At 41.5% G+C, this 22,014-nt stretch overlaps 2 protein-coding genes across 2 annotated transcripts; one reads left to right on the forward strand and one right to left on the reverse strand.

The window, feature by feature from the left end:
* Window positions 1-488: 488 nt before the first annotated feature.
* Window positions 489-10,723, forward strand: LOC148648850 (uncharacterized). Its single transcript, XM_088606876.1, has 5 exons — window positions 489-682; window positions 1,632-2,272; window positions 3,543-3,618; window positions 8,208-8,315; window positions 9,740-10,723. Exons 1-5 carry the CDS (start codon window positions 627-629, stop codon window positions 10,251-10,253), a joined length of 1,395 nt encoding a protein of 464 aa, XP_088463002.1. The 5' UTR covers window positions 489-626; the 3' UTR covers window positions 10,254-10,723.
* Window positions 10,724-12,933: 2,210 nt separating this feature from the next.
* Window positions 12,934-21,587, reverse strand: bzw1a (basic leucine zipper and W2 domains 1a). The gene is made up of 12 exons (XM_088606877.1): window positions 21,432-21,587; window positions 20,252-20,325; window positions 19,976-20,152; window positions 19,568-19,662; window positions 19,079-19,144; window positions 18,253-18,388; window positions 16,533-16,642; window positions 15,510-15,680; window positions 15,141-15,287; window positions 14,579-14,717; window positions 14,206-14,328; window positions 12,934-13,756 (listed from the first exon to the last, which is right to left on the reverse strand). Exons 2-12 carry the CDS (start codon window positions 20,313-20,315, stop codon window positions 13,725-13,727), a joined length of 1,260 nt encoding a protein of 419 aa, XP_088463003.1. The 5' UTR covers window positions 20,316-20,325; window positions 21,432-21,587; the 3' UTR covers window positions 12,934-13,724.
* Window positions 21,588-22,014: the final 427 nt, after the last annotated feature.

Genomic DNA, 22,014 nt, shown 5'->3' on the forward strand with positions numbered 1-22,014 from the left:
AAAGATCATTTATGTGTGCCACAGCAAGGGGACTGGATACTTAGGCAATCGTGACTTTTTACATTTTTTCGTGTTATCGGTTTTCTTTTTTTTTGTTGTCTTGAATTTGTGGAGCAGGTTGTGTATATAACAGCTATTGATTGCTACTTCAAATTGTGAACAAGCTTTAAAGCAAACAAAACACAAAAGCGTTTTGGACATCAATATTTATCGGAATATTTTAAGGTTTTACTGAAATACATTAAAACTAAAGGAATAATTTCTATGTCTATCATCGTGCCTTCACGAAATGAAATTCACATAAGCCCACGTACAGTATTTAAATGCCGCTACTACTTAGGAGAGCGCCTGCGCTCGCCTTTCTGCATCTGAAAGTCCCACCCCTCCTTGAGCGGAAATGCTGAAGAAAAAGGCACGGAATTAGATGGACCAGTGGACCAATCGGAGAATTAGTTGCCTCTTGATTGACGGCTGGTACAACGGCTGTGGCTCAATTCTCGCCCAAATCTCCGCTCTCACGATATCGAAGAGCTTTGATAAAAGCCGGGCTTTTCAGAAACGAAAACAACATCTTTGAAGAATGAAAAGTACTTAAATCATGTGAAACGGGCGACGGTGTCCTCAGCATGACATCTCACAGGCGGAAACGTTCGAGTATAGACGATGACGAATTTGAACAACTGTATGTACTTTTGATTCCTTTGTAGTTTTTTTTTATTAAACAAGCGGTTTTTTATTAAACCCACAGTAGCCAGTAAAGTAAGGCGCTACGCAGAAAAAAAAGGTTAAAAAGTGAAATTCCAGATATGGTACGACTGCGCTAAAACAATGCGATTTCGAAGCAGAGTCTATTCGCCTTGTGCATCTTTGCAACAATTCCAAGTTAGGAGTTTGTCCTATGAACGTCATACGATTTGCTGTATTTTGTAGGAGTCTCTTATCTAGCCAGTGACAATTTACAATAGGCTAGCTTTGTAGCTTTTTTTTCTATAGCAAATCGGTAAACCCTGTGATCCATGACGGCACTGAATCCGTGTCCGAACCGGGTGTCTTCAGGTCTGGTCAGGGTTGAGAGCTCAGTTCTGCACGCTATTCCCAGGCTACGGCGTGACGGAATAGTCGTGCTTTTGATCTATTTTGTTTGAAAAACAAAATAGACATTTGTGTCTAATATGGGGAAAGAATTTGAAAAATGGTAGTTTTGTGAGGATATGACGTTTACTGTACAATGTTGGCATTGTCTTTATCTTTTAGGGTTCGTGTGCCCTGTGCTCTGATAATGAAAGATAAAATCATAAGCTCGAGACACTTGCAAAAACTGCATACAATCTACATCAGGAATGAAGTGTGTATAATGCTGTGTGAATTATAAATTGTAAGCAGTTGATAATTCTGAGATTTAAAGGACACAATTAGTAACCACTGGGTATATGATATGGGTGAAAGTAGAAAATGTATGTGTGGATTTCCTAGATGTCCACCGTTTTGTGATTTATTAACATGGGGCTGCTCTAAGGCAAACGTAGTCCATAGTTAGGTGGGTGTCATTTTGCATAGCTGTCTTGGCACATTTAGAGCTACTGGGATCTTCTGTTTCGTAAGGTATTGTGAGTTTGATTTTGTTCCAGCAGGTATCAATCCATCTGTCAAAGTCAGACTGAAGACCACATCCCCACGCATCTCCTGACAAAGCAATCCAGTCCAATAAACGCAGGCAAGAAGCAGATCTTGGAGAAGGGTTATCCCTCTGGGCAGTCACTCAAAGCCACTCGCACGCTCCTGTGTAGTGACCGGTCGCCTGTGTGTTTGCAGAGGCCACAGTGGCAGGGTGGTGCCTCCTTGTGTTCCAGCAACAAGGAGGTAGAGGTGCCAAACGTCAACGAAACGCTGGCCAATAAGCGCCTGACCCCCCGTCCGCCGGACTGCGCAACCGACGCAGACGCCCTTCGCTTGCCAGATGGCCCGTTCTGTCCGACGAGAGACGGGGAGGCTGCCCGCAGCCCGTCGGAGGCCGAGGGCGAGCCTTCGCACGACGAAGTGAGCATCCTGGAGGACGACGACTTCGGGTTCCGGGCCGACGTGGTGCGCCTCCCGGAAGCGGGGGGGGGGAGCGAGGGCCACGACGATGACACCGCCGCCGCCGAGGATGGCTTGTCGTGGGCGTCCGGAGAGGAGTATGATGCCGCGAGACTCTGTGACGCCTGCGTGGCGCTCTTCCAGAAAATGCACTCCGCCAAGAAGACGAAGATGAAGAAGAAGAAGATTGACTATAGTAAGTTACATTTTGCTGCAGGGGAAGAGGCACGGTGACGAGAGTGCTCTGCTTTGCAAAGCAGTTATGATCGCAGTGAAGCGAGGTTCACATTGTAGCGCTCTCGGGTTCACGTGGGTTTGCGCCCTTGCCTCTGCCGCCTCAAGTCGGCCCCCCACCGTCGGGGACTCGAACCCGGGCCTTCGGCGTCACTCAACAGGGACCCAGCCAATTGAGCTAAAGGGAAATCTCCCATCAGCCTGACGACTGCGGTCCCTGCTATTCACAGGGAAGGGCGGTGACATCACCGCGCTGGTAAACCAGCTCTCACAACCTGCAATGGTGGCCGTATGCGTTACAGTATGTTCCACCCACATTCTCTGGAATTTGTTTTACCACTACATCCAAGATAATTCGTACTTTTTATAGTACAAAAATAACTTCCTGTCAAGTACACTTCCCCCGTTATCCAGGGGAAGGAATGTCTTGTATTAAATAGGCTTGATAACTGTGCAGTAGCATCATGGAGAACATCGGAGCAGACTGCAATTACTCTGTAACTGGTCACCTGGTTTTGTCATCATGCAGGGCATTGGCGCAGATGGTTCACTCATCATATTTGGATATTTTACTTTTTATTTTGAGAGTTGGCAGGGCTCTGGTTCTGGTGGAAGTTTCCTTGCAGTGGGGTGACAGTGAGGCACTCTTGTTGTGAAGTGGCCCCGCTGTCTGTAAAATCTGTTGGGTTTTATTTGATCATCCTGAAGGAGGCATCACTGGATAAGCTATATTTAAGGTCAGGAAGTCTTTGATAAGGCTTTTATATATTTATTTTTTTGTCGTCATTTTGCAACTTTTATGGCCACACATGTTTTGATCAGAGTAAACATGAAGACAGCCACTTCTGAGACTTTTATGCTAGATGGGGGTAGGGGAGGATAAATGAACTGTCAAAACCAAATCTACTGTAATATTCGCCTGAGAAAGTTGCTGGATTGTTAGATCAAGGGATTATCTTCAGTACAATTCACTGCCACTAGCTTTCAAAGTGAAACCATAATCCTATATTCATGACTGGACAAGCTGGTACAAGACAAAAACTGATGCAACAAGGTTATGATCAGATTTCCTGTGTGGACCTTTGACATGAGAGATTAACATCATATTAATGACATGGGATGCAAGGCAATCCCAAATTATCTTTAAAATACTATCTGAATATTCACTGTTGCGCTTCTGCATGTCTCTCTTTTGATGCAACATTTCTTTTTTTTTTAAAAACAACCTGCAGATCCCATGTCTTTGTCATGTGACCAGTGGATCCTGAAGAAAAGAAGGGTTTGTAGAACCAAACAAAGCAGCAGGGGGTAAGTGTTCTTACTGCAAATATGGACTTGATATTCGTCCCCTAATCAACAGCATTATTTGAATAGGAGTAGAATTCAGGGATGACATTGTTTTTGCTGTCTCAGACAAAAACGATGAAAAGATGCACATCAGTGACTACACAAATAAAAATACTAGCTCACAGTTCTGGTGTTATAATCCAGACTATGCAAATGACACCTGAAGAAGGCTCCATGGCCGAAACGTTGTGTTCTCTTTCTTCTTTTTTTCAGCATGGAATAAACCTATTACCTGTTCTTTTGCAGCCTACGCATGCTGACGCAGCGACCCACCTGAACTACTATGCAAATTCTTTTCTGCTCTATCATTAAATGACTGTCAGTGGGATTTTCCAAATGAAATGGCGCATGCTTGGCCACATACAGGCATGTCTGAGCGGGTGTGAATTGGCTAGTCTCTCCCTGATTTACTCTGTACCACCAATGAAGCAAAGTGGGGGGGTGCAGGTTCCTGACACCTGAGAGCCTACAGTGTTTCAATGAAAGAAACTGCTACTCCTGCTGACTCCTCTATAAGCACCCAAGTGTCGAATTTGGGTCCAGTGGGAGTGTTTGAATAGGTTCTAGTTCTTGGTTATGCGTGGTACTGGGGTACAAGTGATGAGATAAGCTGTTAAATTCCTGGCGATTAAAAACCGGGTCTGTGTAAAAACAGAACTGCGGCGATAGTGTAAAATGATTTCAGTATATTTTTTTGGTTGAGGTACTCTTAGCTAACAAAAAGCAGTATGGTTACCATCTACAAGGAGAAAGGAGACCCAATGGAGTGTAAAAACTATAGAGGAATAAAACTTCTGGAACATGGATTGAAAATCCTGGAAAAAATTCTGGACAAGAGACTCAGGAAGATAATCAGGATCCACAACTCACAATTTGGATTCTCAGCGGGGAAAAGCACAACAGATGCCATTTTTGTGATGAGACAGTTACAGGAGAAGACACTAGAGAAAGGGAAAAAGCTGTATGTGGCCTTTCTGGACTTGGAGAAGGCATATGACCGTGTGCCCAGAGAGGTGGTGTATTGGTGCTTGAGGAAGAAAGGAGTACCAGAAAGCATGGTGAAGTTAGTCCAAGCAACCTATAGAGATACAACTACAAAGATGATAACACAACAGGGAGAGACAAAAGAGTTTGAAATCACAGTTGGAGTACACCAAGGATCAGCACTAAGTCCTTTCCTTTTCATAAACATTATTGACACACTGACAGAGGAGGTAAGAACAGAAGTGCCTTGGGAACTCATCTTTGCTGATGATGTGGCACTGATGGCAGACTCAGAAGTAGAACTACAGGAGAAAGTGTTCAAATGGCAGAGGAGTCTGGAAAAGGGTGGACTGAAAATGAATGCAGAAAAATCTGAAATAATGGTAATGGAGAGAAGAGGAGATACTATGACCAATGTTGAGGAGACAAATGGAGGAAAACTGAAACAAGTTGATGACTTTAAATACCTTGGATCAAAACTGGTAAAGGGAGGAGAAACACTGGAGGCAGTAAAACAAAGAGTGAAAGCTGGATGGAACAAGTGGAGAGAAATAACTGGAATAATCTGTGACAGGAAAATTCCCAGAAAGTTAAAGTGCAAAATGTACAAGACTGTGATTAGACCTGTATTACTATATGGAGCTGAATGCTTGGCAGTTGGAAAGAGGGAAGAGAACTTGATGAGAAGAACTGAAATGAGGATGTTGAGATGGATTCTGCAGATTTCAATGAAGGATAAGATCAGAAATGAAGAAATCCGTAGACGATGTAGGGTGGTGGATGTGGTTGAGAAGATGCGAGAAGCGAGGTTACGGTGGTATGGACATATCATGAGGAGGGACGTTGAGGAAGTAACAAAGAGGGTAATGGAATTTGAGGTGGAAGGTAACAGAGGAAGAGGCAGGCCTAGAAAGAGATGGATAGATTGTGTGAGAAAAGATATGGAGGTATGTGAAGTGAGTGAGGAAGATGTGCTCGACAGAGACAAATGGAGAAGAGCAACCAAAGCAGCTGACCCCAGGACAGTCTGGGACTAAGGCTGTGAAAAAGAAGAAGAAGAAGACTCTTAGCTAATTCAAGGATAGCTGCACTCATAAAGTTCTTTGCAGTTTCTCTCGTGCTTTCTCTTCTGTGTTTTTGAAGTTGCTTTCACCTGAGTGCTGAAATTTTAGAAAGTTTCCCTTTAGGGATTCTGGGAGATGTTAGGCACCAAATGAAACGGAAGATGGGGGTTTCGTAGCTGGCATGTGCTGATATGAAATACCATCAGTACTGTGAAGGTGGGATACAGTGTGGCTCTCTTCTAGCCTGTTGACTCCACCCTCCTTGCATCCATCCATTTCTAATTGAATTATTGAATACAGGGGTTGCAAGGGAACTTGGGCCTATCCCGCCCAGCAAGGGACAGGTTCAAGATAGGATACACCCTGGATGGGTCGCTACACAAACGTTCTGGGGAAATTGCACCCAGGTCAGTTTCCCAGTATGTCTCTGGACTGTGGGAGAAAACTGGAGCAGTCAGAGAAAATCCATGTAGACACGCAGACTGCATACAGACAGCACCCCGGGAATTGAAATCAGTGCCCCAGTGCTGCCACGCAGCAATGCTAACCACTGTGCTACTTTAATGCCCCCCACCCTTCTTCAGAAGCTATATTATAGTGTTTATGGTATTTTTACTTTTTTTTTTTCCAGTGTGGTACTTTTGAGTAAGAGCCTTTTCCTGCATAGTACTTAAGTCTGTTTTCTATAATTACCGCCTTTGACTGCCAAGAAGGACAAAAAATTCAGATTGAAATGTTAGCCATTTCTATTGATATGTGTAAACTCTACTCACTCAGACGTGTTAGTCTAAAATAACATTGCGCACTCCGTATAAACGTTATGCTGAGGGTAAATACAAAGCAGCCAGATTGCCAGCCCATGACCAGTATTGACAGCTAACTTTCACACCTCATTCAGATTGGGCTGTCCGGCACTTCCTTATACTCTATTATGTGACTCGCACTTTACAGTTTCATTGTAATGAGATAACACTTGGGAAAAGAAGACAAAATATCCTTCTTTTCAAATAACTATAGTGTTTTTAAAAAAAGATTGTAAAGATTACAAATGAGGTGAGGCCTCGTAGCCTGTTTGGTAGCTAGTAGTTAACTTATCCAAGGATCACAATCATCCATTTCTTTATAGAAGCTAGGGACATAATTAGGCAGCTTGTTTCATACTCCCACAACCCTTTGGGTAAATAATCAAGAACAGGAGGTACTTCTTAGTGCACGCCTGTGTAGTTTCCACTTGTCCTTTGGTTCATGTTTCACTGTACATTCTGAAAGGTATGTTGTCAGAAATCAAGCAGATGTTATTTAGCGCAATTGTAACTGTTCATTTTCTTGTGTGTCATTTTTGACTTGTCATACCCTGGTGACAGGAATCATTTTTTGTCTTGACTTGGCACTTTTGGTCTCATTCTTCCATGGGTTTGTTTTTCGCAGTTTCAAAGTAGTAATATACTTACAGAATATTGTTGCAAAAATGATGAATATCGGAAAGTGACCAAGTGGTTTAGTCAATGGATAAATATTCATAACCCCCAAGTGATTTAGCTGAGCAGTTGGTATAATTTAAAGGCACGTAAAATCTTTCTCTGGTACAGTCTTGGTGAAAAGAGTAATAATTTAGGCACACTTGGTTAAACAAATATTAACAGTCACAATACAAACACTACACTGCACACAGCACACAAGTTACTATACTTACAGCATGTACAGACAAGGTGTTTCACAGGGCTAATCAGCCGCTCTCCCATGTGTTTGACTGTTAAATAATGCCTTAAGTGGTCAAAAAGCTATATCATCCTGCAACTCACAACTCGCAGCTCGCTGAAGCTCAGCAGGTGTGAGCCTGGCCAGTACCTGTATGGGAGACCTCCTGGGAAAGCTAAGATTGCTGCTGGAAGAGGTTTTATTGGGGCCAGTAGGGGGCGCTCAACCCGCGGTCTTTGTGGGTCCTAATACCCCAGTATAGTGACGGGGACACTATACTGGGGCATTAGAAAGGCGCTGTCTTTTGATGAGATGTAAAACTGACGTCCTGACTCTCCGTAGTCATGAAAAATCCCAGGGTGTTTCTCGTAAAGAGTAGGGGTGTTACCCCGGCATCCTGGCCAAATTTCCCCCCGGCCTTTAGCACTCATGGCCTCCTAATAATCCCCATCTCTGAATTGGCTTCATCACTCTGTTCTCCTCCCCAGTGATAGCTGGTGTATGGTGAGAGTACTGGTGCACTATGGCTGCCGTCGCATCATCCAGGTGGGGCTGAACATTGGTGCTGGTGAAGGGGAGTCCCCATTACCTGTAAAGCACTTTACATTGCTGTATGTACTATACATTTGTATCTTGTTTTAGTTATAAATGAAGTGGGTCCTGACTGACAGTGGGTGATTCTTATGGCATCTCAGTGGCAACATTTTTAGAATTGTCTCACTATGTAATTGGATGAAAGTACTGCAAATATATTTTTGTCACTTTTATTGGCATTGTAATCTAGCCTTTTCTTATTACTTTCAGAAAACTGTGGATTGCCATTAAAACTATTACAATGAATGCTAAGAACTGCGCATGTGAACCAAGAAAAACACCCAGTGCATGTTCCAGGCTTCATGTATTTTTACAAAGGTAGGTAAAAACATAAAACATTTCAAATGCAAAACCTTAATGGCATATGTATGAGAAAACTTACAGATGCCTAAAGATGCCTAAAGGGTGACTCCTAGGTTCCATTTCCAGTTGTTACAGTAATCGTAACTAATTTGGAAAAAATGGATAGGATTTGCCTTTCTATGTTAGAGTAAATGTTGTCTATCTTCATTAGTTGCATATGGCATGCATGAAATTCACTCCTCACATCAGTCACAAGATCCCATCGAACAAATATGCAGTGTCCTTCAACTAAGGTATTAAACATGGGATCCTTGTTATTGAGCATGAATGATTAACAAGCCTTTTGCACAGTTAATGCATTAGCATGTAAGCCTACATGACATGAGCTTAATGTCCTCCATTTTCAGTACCTACTTTAGAGGGTCACAGAAAAGCAGGGAAGCCTAACCCAAGGGGCACAGAGTTTAAGAAAGGACTACACTCTAAATGGGACGTTTGTCCTTTGCAGGTAGCAGACATGTTTATGGGGGCAATTAAGAGATGCTAATTATTTGTGACTGCATGACTTGGGATGGTGGGAGAAAATCAAGAAAGCCACAGCTGTGAGTTCCATATATAAGCCATTTTCAAACCCAGGACCTTGCAGTGTTACCCACTGAACCACATTGCTGCCTATTTAACAATATTTTTATTTGGTACCACTAATTTTGTTTTATACACCCAAAGGTTTTAGAATCATACATTATGAATCTGTATAGCTTTTTCACCTCAGTCCTTCAAGCAGCATGTTAGTGATAGTACAGAGTGCTGGTCAACTACTCAGAGGTCTAAATACTGTTGTAGCTATAGCCAAATGCAAAAATAAGATGTTTGTCAGAAATTACAGTTGTCTAATTAGAAGTGCTTACTTAGTACATTGTGCTATTGCTCAGAGATTGATTTTGGTGTCTGGGAAAAGAGGTGTCAAGTGAACACTTCTAGATGGATAACACTTTTTAAGAGTCTGGTTGATGCACCATTAACTGCTGCTGCAGTGAGTCAAAGTGAAACATTTAGAAGGGTTACATTTGTGTGAAAATACTACAGAAAACATATGCTAACACATTACTAACCCTACTGAACCTCATTAAAGCTTTACTTGGTTTATAAATGAGTGCAATGTTTAAAGGTCTTTGCTGTATTATAGTACTATTTTCTGCGGTTTGTTAGTTCTCCACTCCTGTGCTGTGGCAACCCACAGGGCCACTGCTCTGGAGACACCTCAGGAAGCCTTTGCTGTCCTTGAACCCACCGTATTTCTTCTGCCCTGACAAATTGACATAATTCAGGTTCAAACAAGGGATTTCAGAATTGCAAGACCCAGCCTGCGTGCTCCGCATTCAGTTCAATCTGGAGCCCAAATCCTTTTCTCCTCATTTAGACCCTTTTCTTTATTTCAGGAACTTATTAAAGTGCAAAAGTAAAGAGGCTCCTGTCCAGAACAGACATGGCAAAAAGAGGAGAGCTGAAGATTCAACCTTCAAACCACAAAAGAAAAATGGAAAGATGACCAAAACAGGCACAGGCAAAAAGAAAATGACGAAAAATGTTCTGGAAGGGAGCAGAATTATTTATAACGAGAGCATTCGGAAAGATAGGCCCTTTGTCCTGCAGAATAGCAATGAAGACCAAGACCCTAATTTTGATACCTTACTCGAAAAGACTGTTAGCCCAGGAGCCAGTGTGAAGACTGAACATAGCTGGACTAAGAGGCAGGACTGTTTCAGTGAAACACTGGGAAATAAGTCATGTAAGGTCAGTGGAAACAGTAGTATTCTTGACTTCCCTGACCCTTCGCGTCACTTCTCCTGGTTGCAGAAAGGTGGCTTTAAGTCAATGTTGGCCAAAATGGAAAACAGGCAGTCCACAGTGGTCAAAGAAAGTGATTCTTCTGCATCAGAAGGCATTTTTTAAGTACATGTTTGTAAACCATTTGTATTGAGAGGTAATGGTGGCTTTACGTCGTATATACATGTGTTATGTTTATTGTGCACGCACACTATATATGCAATATAGTAACTTGAGGCAGAACAAAATAATTCTAGGGCTCATCCTAACCTGTCTTGAGATACATGAACGAATTTTATAAGAATACTTTAGGCAATGTAAAGAAGTTCAGCTTATTGATCCGTTTAAAAACGAAGGGAACATTTTGTGTGAAATGCTCTTCTATTTTGGATTACCTAGAATTCAGGGGCTTCATTTATTTTTCCCGATTTAACATTTTATTTTGAGCAGAAGTGTTAAGTTTTCCTTTCTAACCAAAAATACTTTTGATTAATGCATTCTGAAGTTAAAATAAAAAATGGCAGGCTTCTAAAACCAGAGTTTGATGTATTTATACTGATACTTTTATGTTTAATTAAACTGCTCATGGAAACATTCTGGAAGGCTCGTGTATTTTACCGACATGATTGGGAGTGTACATCTCATTTAAATGTGATGACATTGAAATAGGATGTCAGACATCTTAAGTGAAACTTAAATTAGAATCTAATTCCTTGTACTTATAGAGAGCTTTTCTGGACACACCACTCAAAGCCCTTTACAGGTAATGGGGACTCCCCTCCTCCACCACCAATGTACTGCCCCACCTGGATGATATGTCGGCAGCCATAATGCACCAGTACACTCACCACACACCAGCTGTCAGTGGGGGGGGAGAACAGAGTGATGAAGCCAGTTCAGAGATGGGGATTATTAGGAGGCAATGATTGGTGAGGGCCATTGGGAAATTTGGCCAGGATGGCAGGGTAACACACCTACTCTTTATGACAGGAAAGTGCCCATTTACAGTATCATGTCCCCATCACTTTACTGGCACATTAGGACCCACACATTCTGCAGGGGTTTTGTGCAATGGACTCCGAGGACAGTAAAAAAAAATTAAAAAAAATCATGTCTGGGCGTGCGGTCAGTGGTGACCTGCCCAGATCAGTGCCCCCTAGTGCATGGTTTTATTTGCTATTTACCTATTAATGGTAATTTAATAGAATGCCTGAAATAATGCATACTATACAGCTGAAAAACAAATTAAAGCAGCCTTTGCATCCAAGCAGTATGAATACCTCATCTTTACATTTAAGTGACAATACCCAAAAAGGGTACCCATAAAGAACATTTTTAGTGCTGTTTTCCCACAGCAATAAACCGCTTGTTCTGTGTCTTGGAATCTCACGTGTTCTTTCTACCTCTCTTCCCGCTGTGCAGAGCTTCTACAGAACACTTCTGAAGTTATAAAATTCTCAGTGAAGTCACAAAGGACCATCTGTGTTTCATCAACTGCCACTGACATGGTTCACAATTTAAATGAAGGCGTAAAGTACAGTGGTTTTAAATTGACCCACCATTTACAGTCCCTTCCTGATTTTGCTACAATTTTGCAACAATTTTAAGTGCTACATTGTTCCCAATTGGCATAGTAGTTAGCATTACTGGGGTCCTGGGTTCACTCCTAGACCTGGGGTGCTGTGTGGAGTTTGTGTGAATTTCCTTCTGGTGCCTATTTTCTCCCTCAGTCCAAAACCAGACTGGAAATTTAATTGGCCCTGATTTGAGTGTGGGGCATTATTATGCTTATCCATCTGCCCTGCAACAGCCTGGCATCCCATCCAGGTTGTACTGCTGGGGTACGTTTCAGCTCTTCCCCCAACCCTGAATTACAAGAAGTGGTTTGAAAATGCATGGATGCATTATGCCTTCAAGATTAACATGTCTAACGCAATACAGGACATCTACTGGCACCTATTAAGACTGCCTATCAGTAACCAGTTTATTTTTATTAACTGCTTTTTCTATTGCACACATTTAGACTTCATCCAGGTTATCTTAAAGACTTGTGTGCAGTTTAGGCTTTTTAAAATAACTTACACATTGGTATCTCACATAAACCGTTGTAAGTGATGAGTTAGGGGTTAAAGCAAAACTTACTAAATCACATCTTAGTGCAGTTTTAGTCATAATTCCAATTCCTCAGGAAAAAAAAAAAACTTTCATTTTCTATAAATCTTTAAGAGGTGCTTTGAGGTTCACTCCCTATAAAATTTCATTAAACCAGGTTGGGAGCATACTTTTCATTCTATCCATTATCCATCTCTCCAGAGTCCTACAGAGAAACACCATTGATGTGCATTAGTTTTGTTTCAAAACTAAGACCCAGCTCGATAATACTTCTAATCATAAGTGAATGATTTTTTTTTTTAAGATCACAAAATTCATACTCTATATTTTTACCAATGAATGTTTTCCACAATTCTCAGGATACTGAATTACCCACTACCTGGAACCGCAACATGAATCAATCAGTTGCTTGAAAGAACTCGGCTCACAGACCACTCTGGCTATCAAACCCGTAGCACCACTCTTCTAGAGCTGTAGCCTAACAAGACATGCAAATTAAGTATTTCAAACCCCCAATAAACTAGCCTACCAATATCTATTTTACACAAAGTGCATAAGTAAAAAACAACCCACTAACTCAACTTCCATCCTTCAAGTAGTGTACCTGCCTCTTACCCAATGACAAATATCAAATGCTAGGTTGGCAATTAACAGTAGGGTCTAGCCCCACGATTAAAGATAAAACGCACACGCAGACCTTTAATTCATCTTTATTTTTTAAAAAAAGTCAATTTATATCAGGGTAAAGAAAAAGTAACCAATATTAAACCAAAGCTGGCACTGTATTTTACAGGAGATCCATATCAATTCAACTGTGGTACTTGCCAGGTACCGCCGCTTAATTCATTTTTTTGTACAATTTATTGAAAGTGAAAAGATTGAATGAAAAGTTGAATATAACCAAGATTCTTAAAAATCGTATGAAACATTCAGGGCTTCTTCCTTTGGCAAAAATAAAGACATCAAACAGGGCAAAAATCTGATTAAAGATAAAGAAGCATCTTCATACGTAAAAGACTATGCATCCATTTGTGGAGGTTGCTCTCATGTGCACCCTAGAAATGCCTTTTGATACCCAAATTTGTCCCAACTTCGTTTTAAAGCTGCACATGCTAGGGGGGACCCATTTAAGCTCAAGCTCAATGGAATGTCAGAACACATTAAATAAATCTGGATCTGGGTCAATTTTTCCTGATTCTCAACTGCAGCAGCTTACACTTCTGTCAATTTTACAGCGATTAGGGAAACGGATTCACAAAGATGCTAAATGAAGTGTAAACTTTATTTTGGATATAGAAAAAAAGGGAGTTAAAATGAACTGGTTGTTAAAGCCCTTCAATTACATCTAAACGTTACAGCTGAAAATTACAGGAGGTAGAATAGAAAAAAATAAAATAAGAACTAGAAAGACAAGCACTTCTGTAACAAAACATTCTACAGCTCCTGTTGCTACTTTATTTAAAACATGAGTCTTGGCTTGAGGTTTTAGTCACCTTCTTCCGTCTCCGACTCAGATTCTGGAAAAAAAAGAAAAAACATCGTGATCAATGCCCTCGAGACACTAATGTTCAGCTGTGCTAAGGAACTAGTCACCAAACCCCCCTGAAAGCAGACCACTGCCAGATTTTAGAGGTTTTGCGAGGAAATTCATTAGCCTTGGCTAATAAATGTTAGACTGTAACATTTGGTGGCATTTCAGATGTTCTCTGCAACTTAAATGCAAAATCAATCCAAAGTCGGTATCAATGTGACTTTTTGGTGTAGTAAATCAAACTTTCACTTTGTTCCTGATGACCTTAAGGCGTTTTCTAAGATCTGGGGGAGGATGGGGGTTGAATCTGCATTTGTTTTCAAAACTTTAGTTGAAAACCCTTCATCTGCCTGGTCAGTCCTACCCAACACACTGGTATATTCACCTGGACTCCAGCTGATCTTCATGGTAAGCAGCAATAACAAAAATGCATACCTTCCTCAGCGTTCTTGAGCCATTCAACGAACTTCTTCATCTGCTCCAGGAAAACGCTTTTTCCTTTAGCAACATGGGCATCCGTGTACCATTTCAGAATGGCTTCTTCGCTCAACACATCAGCTGCAAAAGGAAAAAAAGATGAAACCGCTCATCTTTACCTTAGCTGGCCCTAGCAAGGCAAGTTATGCAGAGGCTACAAAGACTTCTTTAAACCATTCTGGCACTTAGTCACCCAGGTTTCACCCTAGCAGAGAAACATCACCAAGAATAAAATGAGCCAATGGGAGGTCCAAGTATAGAAAGGCAGCAGTAACAGCCCCTCAGAACTGAAAATCTAAGCCTCTACAGTTTTTCATTAAACACGCAATACCTTTATAAAGAAGCACCACAATTTTCTGAAAGGCCTTCATGAAGTGAATGTTGTCATAACAGTACTCCTGAATCTTCAGCAGCAGTGTGAGCTCAGAGAGGCCTTGGGAGGTGAAGGCTTTGAGGAGAGGGCTGTATTGCTGAAACGAGAGGGGGAAGAAAAAACTGATACAGCAGGACCCCCACATTCAGATTCCACTGCCACAAGACATCAGCCCTCAAGCCTACATTTTCATTCTGCAGATACTGTATCCCATCAGTCTCCCCCTATTAAAATTAATGACTCTCCAGGCCAGGAAGTTAATCTTGCATACCTTCCAGAGGGTGTAGGGATACCAGCAGCAAATTGGCATGCACAAATGAACTGGAATTAAAATTCCAATGCCAAAGAAGAGCATTCAAGTTTGCGACCCATAATTCCTTCCCCGCAAAAGCAGCCATGTATCGGCAGTTGTAATAAAGCTATATCTGCACCTTGCAGCTAATGGGGTCATTTTGTCTAGAATCAGCAATAACGCGGCAACTTAAAAAGCAGGTCTCCCCAGCGTCCTGAAGACCATTACCTTCAAGTGTTTGATGGCTTGTTCAGTTACCAGCTCTTCCTTTTTGTTCCACTCCACAGAGCTCATCACACTTGTCCACACAATACCAATCATGGTCTGCTCCGAGATGTTGGTTTTCTTCATCTCCTCCCTGACATAAACAATAATCTAAAAATAATAATAAAAAAAGTTTACACATCACGACCCAAAAATACCATCTGTAAATTCCTCATCTGTTCTGAAACAGAACAGGAGGATAATGGCATAACTAAGCCAACTCTTTGCGATAACAGCCTGCAAAATAGTGCGCAAGTATTCTGGGACAAAAACTGAGGGGGTGGGGCTGAAGTTACATTACCATGCACTAGATTGTGAAAAGCTGCCACCTACATCTTTAAATGGATCACCACGCGACATCTGCTCCTGGAGCTCCTTCTGAAGCTCCTTTCGTGCCCCGATGGACTGCTGGTTGCGTGCAAAGTCCGACAGTTCCTTCAACCCTGCGTCGGTGAAGTACTTTGAGAAGTGCTCGCAGCTCCTCTTGTTGGCAGGAAACAACTCCTGTAACAGAAAGTTTATAAATGTCTAGGATTCCAACAGCTCAACTCCTCCATCATAAAGTGTCCCACAAAGTTCAAAGCCCATTATTACCATAGTCTGCTGAATAACATTATGTCCCTTGTTACAAAATAAAGCAGTTTTTATTACTAAAAGATCCCAACTCTGAAACTAAGAAAATTAAGGTACATGTGAATTAAACTGATCTTGGACTGCATTACACGACGAAGAAATTCGAATTGAAGACAGTTACTCGACACGAATGTAGCCTTTGTGGGATCCCCCTAAAAACAAAACTTATTGTAGTCTCAAGATAAACACGTTTCAAGATGTTACACTCGCAATCCCACAGGAAAGCTTTTGTTAACGAGACTGAATGTGTGCTTATGGAACAGTTCTGAGCAAACTGGGTCTTTAACTGTCATGCGGGTACAATAATGGAGCACCGTGCAATAACTAGAAAGCACACCTTGAAAATGGTTGACACTGATTCTATAAAAAGCTATGCCAGCACCCTTCCATACTTGTCTGTACAAAATGGTCTTACCCTGAATGGCAAAGTGCTGAGGTGGTCATCTCAAGGAGACAGTTCACAGAAAGCTCTAAGCCAGTCAGAAAATTAAAATGCTGACTACTGCTAGAAATACAAGTGTAATCTTGTCCATCTTGACACCTGATAATTGTTACCATGGTCATATTCATAATTTGTGGAGACATCCTCAAATGCCTTTATTTGTATTTGTAGATCATATCAGCATGGTATAGAAAGCTCAGTACCTTTTATCACAGTTCTGAAGATTATGAAATCACTACCGACTATATTCTTACCATCCTGAAGCTAGACTGATGACTTACCATGAGTCTGTTGTCCATACCAACTTTGCGCAGACTGCCTGCCACTGAATTAATGTCCTTCTCGTTGATCCACGATTTGAACAGTTTGACAGCAAATGCTGCAGACACGCCTGAAAAAAGCAAAACATTTGTGAGAAACTGCCATGTACTCCAGTAAGTCTGGGACTAAAGTCAGAGCTAGCCATTATAAATTAATACTTATTTACTAAAATTTCTTATAACATACAAAACTTCTCATCACAGTAAGTGAATCTTTTGGCCCACTTCATGTTTTTAATTAAAATACCACTACTGCAATTTACCATCATCTTTTCAACAGTTCTGCTTCCAAGATCACGTATTAACCTGCACATACAACACTATAAATCGGAGTGTAATTTAAACTTAAAGCCTCTGTAAAATCAAAAGGGTGGATCCAAGGGAACATGGAGATGCACATTGAAGCTATGAACTTATTAACCAACTAAATTAGCTTGTAGTTTGAACTGACACAGGACTGATCTAAAAATCTAAGGCAGGTCTACTCCTAGGAACTACTAAATAGGGGTATATCTACTGACCTGCTAAAATGGTCATTTAAAGCAGTAGTGCAACTCCAACCAGAAGCACAAGCAATAGGATGATATCAACTTAAAGTGCAGGTGCTTTATTCAGGAATCTCAGTAAAACAGATGCAACATGAAGAACACAGGCCCTATAAATACAAATTCCACATCGAAAGTGGAAAATCAAAAATCTCTCCCCACATTACACAAGACCTTGCGCATGTAAAAACCATAGACGCCCATAAAGAAATTTCAATTCCAGAATGGTTTACATTGGACAGGTAAAGAGCAATTAGTATAGCATGTTGCTCCTGTGGGTGAAGAATGCAAAGTAAAGGTAATGTAGTCTCCACCTGCATCCACTAAATCGCGGGATTAACTAGGCTTTCAAGCACCTGTGATCACCCCTCGTGCTTTTCACCGGAAATAGGAGTAACCTTTACTGCAAGATAAAGTTCATTGTAAGAGCACTTAGGCTTTTGTTTACAGAAAAGTTTCGGTTAATAAATGAATTCATTAGAAGGGCACAGATTTGTGTACTGTATATTTAAGATCACACTATATTAGATTTACTTAATTTCATTAAGCAGAATATAAGAGACCACATAACTGTACACATGTTGGTAAAGGGTAGCTTCTGACCTGCCTAACAATTCTTTTCCACAAGTAGGGGAGTGGGTGGAACGGGAAAAATCTTATCTTTTAATCTAAATTAAACTTCCAGGTTTTAATACACCTCCAAGGAAGTTGGGCGTTTTGTGCCCTTTTTTCTCCATTGTCATCTGGAACTCCATGTCTTCTGCTTTTAAGAGGCAGAAAAGATAACAGGGCTGGTATACCTAATTCAACGCTGAGCTAATACCATCACCATCCCGCTCGAGGATGGAGTTGAGGGAATCTTACACCTTTAGGAATTCAAGCTTGAAAGTTGAAGAAGCAAGTCCTGCTTCTGTCTGAATATCCAGTGTGGGGAAACGGGGTTCAGTTCGATCTCAGAAGTGGGTTTTCCCAGGTTTGTTAGGAAAACGTGCAACAAGAAGTAATTTAGCCTTTACAATAAGATTTCAATTAGTTCACACATTTGCTTGCATGGCAGCAATAAACCCTGCCAGGGCTTTTAAGTCTCCCAATTAAAAGTGCAGAAGAACACGCTATTTTGGCAGAAGGGACCTCACCTTCTTTGACAAGGTTCTCGTTGAAAAGACTGCTCAGAATGGAGGCGGACAAGTTTCCATTGCCCAGGAGGATACCCGTTATCATAGCCAGCTTGTTGCGCTCCGACTCGGTGAAACCCTTTAAAAACAGCAGCAGCTGCAGAGAAAAAACACGGGAGAACTTTTACAGAATGGCGTTCAAAGAACAGGTAACCTGATCTGCCGACACCAGTTACGCACGATCAGCAGATGGGAGTCAGATGCAGGAAGTGCAAGCAGGGGCTCAAGCCAAACCCATGTCCATTCTTAGGATTGTACAAATTCAGAGCTCAACTAAGCAAAACAGTGTCAGTTTTACCATGCACAGCTCTTCGTAGAACTGATTGAGGCAAAATAACCACTTTAGGTAGTGTTACCTTTCTGCAAAGTTAAAGAAATGATCCTTTGTATTAACATTATGATCTGGCACCTTCAGGGAAAAGACTTTCAAGGGCAAATTTTTTTACTGAGTGCCAATGACAGCTTCAATTTCAATATGTTCATAAACTCAAGAATCCAGCCTCCTGGACCATTTCAAAGACTAGCTGCGCTCTTTGTGTGCAATAAAAGGCATTAGCGACCTTTTTCTTTTGCTGCAGTCTCAACTGATCTGCTCACACAACAGGAACTTTACTTTAAAAAACAAAATCAGAACAAAAGCAGACCAAGTGCAACTCTGAAAGATCAGTCCTTATCTTACAAACCTTTTACTTGAACTAGACCATTGTCTCTACCTGTAAATAAAGTGTCCTCTACTACATGTAGAATACCTTAGGGATGGAAAGTATCAAGTCAAAGTAGGAATTACCTTCTTGATTTCCTCTTCAAACCCTTTCTCCAGGTACTTGTAACGCCGGATTAGTTTGTTAAAAACCTAGAAGAGAAAAGTTGAACTTGGTTATTTTAAAATCACCTCAGTAAGGATCTTGTATTCAAACCAAATACTGCAGTTAAGCCACCTTTGATGGCTTTTCATATGGGCTGGCTACTAAGCCCAAGACTTTCACTCTAAAAATCACAAGCTGGATTTTTTTTTTTTTAAGGTAAAGCTGGATTGTCTTCTACACCAAGCTAGCAATTAAGAGCCCACATTAACACAGGTAGTTGGCTGTATCAGCACACAAAAGAACAAGTGAAGGTTTATTCCATGCTAAAAAAAAGGAACGGTTTGTCTGTGGAGCCCTTTTCAGCTGTGAAGGTGCCTGAAGAAGGCTTCACAGCTGAAACATTGTGCCTTTTTCACATTAAAAGGAGTCCATGTGCTTTGTCCTCCAACCAGACCCAAAAGCTGGCTCACCTGAGCATAGGCCTGCATGGTCTCAAGGTCTTCCTGTGCCGTGAAGACACAGAACTCTGTGCGGGTCAGGTCATCGGACAGAGTACCACCTGGGGCTGCAACCCAATGAGAGAAATTCAGTGCCCTTTCTACGAAGAATACAATCCAACTTTAAGAAATGCAGGTGCTTCATTCCGGTTTATAAATTACAGCTTGAAAGATTCTAATAAAGCCCGACATTTTAAACAAACCAGTTTTACAGTTCTCTCGTAAAAGAGCAGACCAGCTGGCAATCAGAAACAGCCCTAAGAGCACATTCATTGCTATGCCTATTCATACAGATGGAGAGCAATCCAGGTTCATAAAATGAGAACCGTTATGGCCTTAGTATAACATTTCAACACAAAGGTTCAAATGTAAAAACCTTACCCAGCATTCCACCAGCCACCAGGATGTCAAAGAGTGTCTCTGCATAGCGACGATAGTCAAGTTTTGCACCAGAAGCATCAAGGAATTTAGCTACTGCTTCCAAATCGGTGCCAGTTTGATTCAGACCTTGAACAATACTTTCCTGAAACTGAGTAGGGTCAAACCTCTCCTTTTCATCTACGAAGACAAAAAAAAATGGGGGGGGGGGGGGGCAGATTAATAATGGAAATTACTGAAGGGATGTTTGTACAAACAGTAGAAAACACCACAACTCACCTCTTTTCCTAGTTTTAAAACGCTGGCCTGTTAGCGTTGGCTTTTGCTGCTTTTGATTATTCATAAAAGACACCCTGGGAAGGAAATAAAAACACAAAGAGGGGTTTATAGTTCACATCATAAGGTTCCTGGGTGTTAATACGTCACCACAAATAAAGACACGAGGTGTTGAGCTTAAACCTATATTTTATCCAAAAAGTTTAAAGCGAACTACGTTTCCCATCAAACTTTTCGCTTCCGGTCATGCTTCCACCCATTCTGGGGAAAAAAAAATCCCGGTCTAAGTGCCAGACTCTCCCGGTCTCCCTAATGCCCGGTACGCCTAACAATACAACTTGACTCCTCAATCCCCATCTCGGGTTTACCAAACTCGGGAACTAACGAGCCAAAAAAACCCTCCCCAACACATCCTTAATCCTAAAACCGGTCGCCCAGACATTTTCCCCATCATCCCGGCTGAGCAGGCTCAAGCGGAAGGCCGGCGATCGGCATTGTTTTCGACACATTGTCCTGATCCGCTCGCACCGGAGCTATTTTCTTCGGCGAGACAACAGTCAAGTCCCCCCCCAGATGAGATGCCGAGTCGCCCCCATCGCAGAAGCAACCGGCTTTCTCGTGGATCAAATCCTCCACCAGCTCTTTTTCGTCGATCACGGAGAATTAGCCCACGCACAACAAAAGAAACACGTCCACGCTGGATCCTTTCCTCTTTTCGGTATCAAGGGATTTAATGTTTAATGGGGGAAAACAAAAAAACACGAAAAGAAATGCCGATCCGACTTTTTTATGTTGATGTATTTCCCCGGTAAAGGCAATACCGTGATTACATTTTACGATAAACGAGGTAGAATTTGACACTAGGCCTAGGGATCTCCCACCCCCCAACAAAGGAGTTTATTTAAAAATACCGATGTAAAACGTCAACAAGTATTCCGGGCGAGTACGAAAACGAAGCGATCAACATAACATTATCGAAAAGGTCCTTTCGCCCAGGAGTCGGGTTACACGTTCAATATGAATTCCGCTGCCATAAATAAATTAGGCCGTGAAATCATCACATATCCCTACACAAACACGGGATAAAAATACGCGTCTTGAGCAGATAAAAGAGAACACCCGCTTCTACACCCTATCTTTAATAGTACGCCCTGTCATCCAAAGTTGGGTTGATTTAACTTACCGAAATTAATGCAGATCAAAAACAGTTAGAGAACCTGAAAAGACTGCGACACGATTCAAAAGCTCAACCCCAACAAAAAAAATCACCCAGAATAAATTAGACCTGTGTGCGGCGGCGCCAGCCTAATAACACTCGGACTGACGCACTCTGGCGGGGTTGTTCTCTTCTGTGGGAAATGAAAGCTTACAGAACTACATTCAATACACCTCCAAATAATTTATTGTTTCAATGTTAAAATTGTGTGTTTTAAATATTCTGTATTGTACATATTTCCCCAGAGAAATTATGCAACTTTATTATAAACTAAATAATTTATGACCTAGGGATCCCCCCTACTTTTGTCATACTTTCATTGCCCCCAGCGTCGTCTTTATTACGTCGAATACATTACATAACGTCAAGGGGGGTTACCAATCTGAATAATTTAAAGTCTCACCTAAAGATCGTGTTTGGGACTGCATAGAAACGCACAACATGGGTTACTTACTATTTATATTATATTCAACTTATATTTCCCATTTAAATGCATTTTTATCTGACATCGTTGCAATTCTTTTTACTTGGTACCCCCCGTTCCAACAAA

Source organism: Lepisosteus platostomus, chromosome 14, assembly GCF_059453375.1.
Source record: "Lepisosteus platostomus isolate fLepPlt1 chromosome 14, fLepPlt1.hap1, whole genome shotgun sequence".
In the NCBI taxonomy this organism is placed as follows: domain Eukaryota; kingdom Metazoa; phylum Chordata; class Actinopteri; order Semionotiformes; family Lepisosteidae; genus Lepisosteus; species Lepisosteus platostomus.

Excerpts from the sequence above, each read along its gene's own strand:
- LOC148648850 (XM_088606876.1), top strand. The coding sequence starts at position 627 with ATGACATCTCACAGGCGGAAACGTTCGAGTATAGACGATGACGAATTT. Across the intron at positions 683-1,631 it reads GATGACGAATTTGAACAACT|GTATCAATCCATCTGTCAAA; the intron begins GTATGTACTTTT and ends TTGTTCCAGCAG. Across the intron at positions 2,273-3,542 it reads GAAGAAGAAGATTGACTATA|ATCCCATGTCTTTGTCATGT; the intron begins GTAAGTTACATT and ends AACAACCTGCAG.
- bzw1a (XM_088606877.1), bottom strand. The coding sequence starts at position 20,315 with ATGAATAATCAAAAGCAGCAAAAGCCAACGCTAACAGGCCAGCGTTTT. Across the intron at positions 15,288-15,509 it reads GTGGTGATCCATTTAAAGAT|ATTATTGTTTATGTCAGGGA; the intron begins GTAGGTGGCAGC and ends TATTATTTTTAG. Across the intron at positions 13,757-14,205 it reads GCTCAAGAACGCTGAGGAAG|AATCTGAGTCGGAGACGGAA; the intron begins GTATGCATTTTT and ends TTTTTTTTCCAG.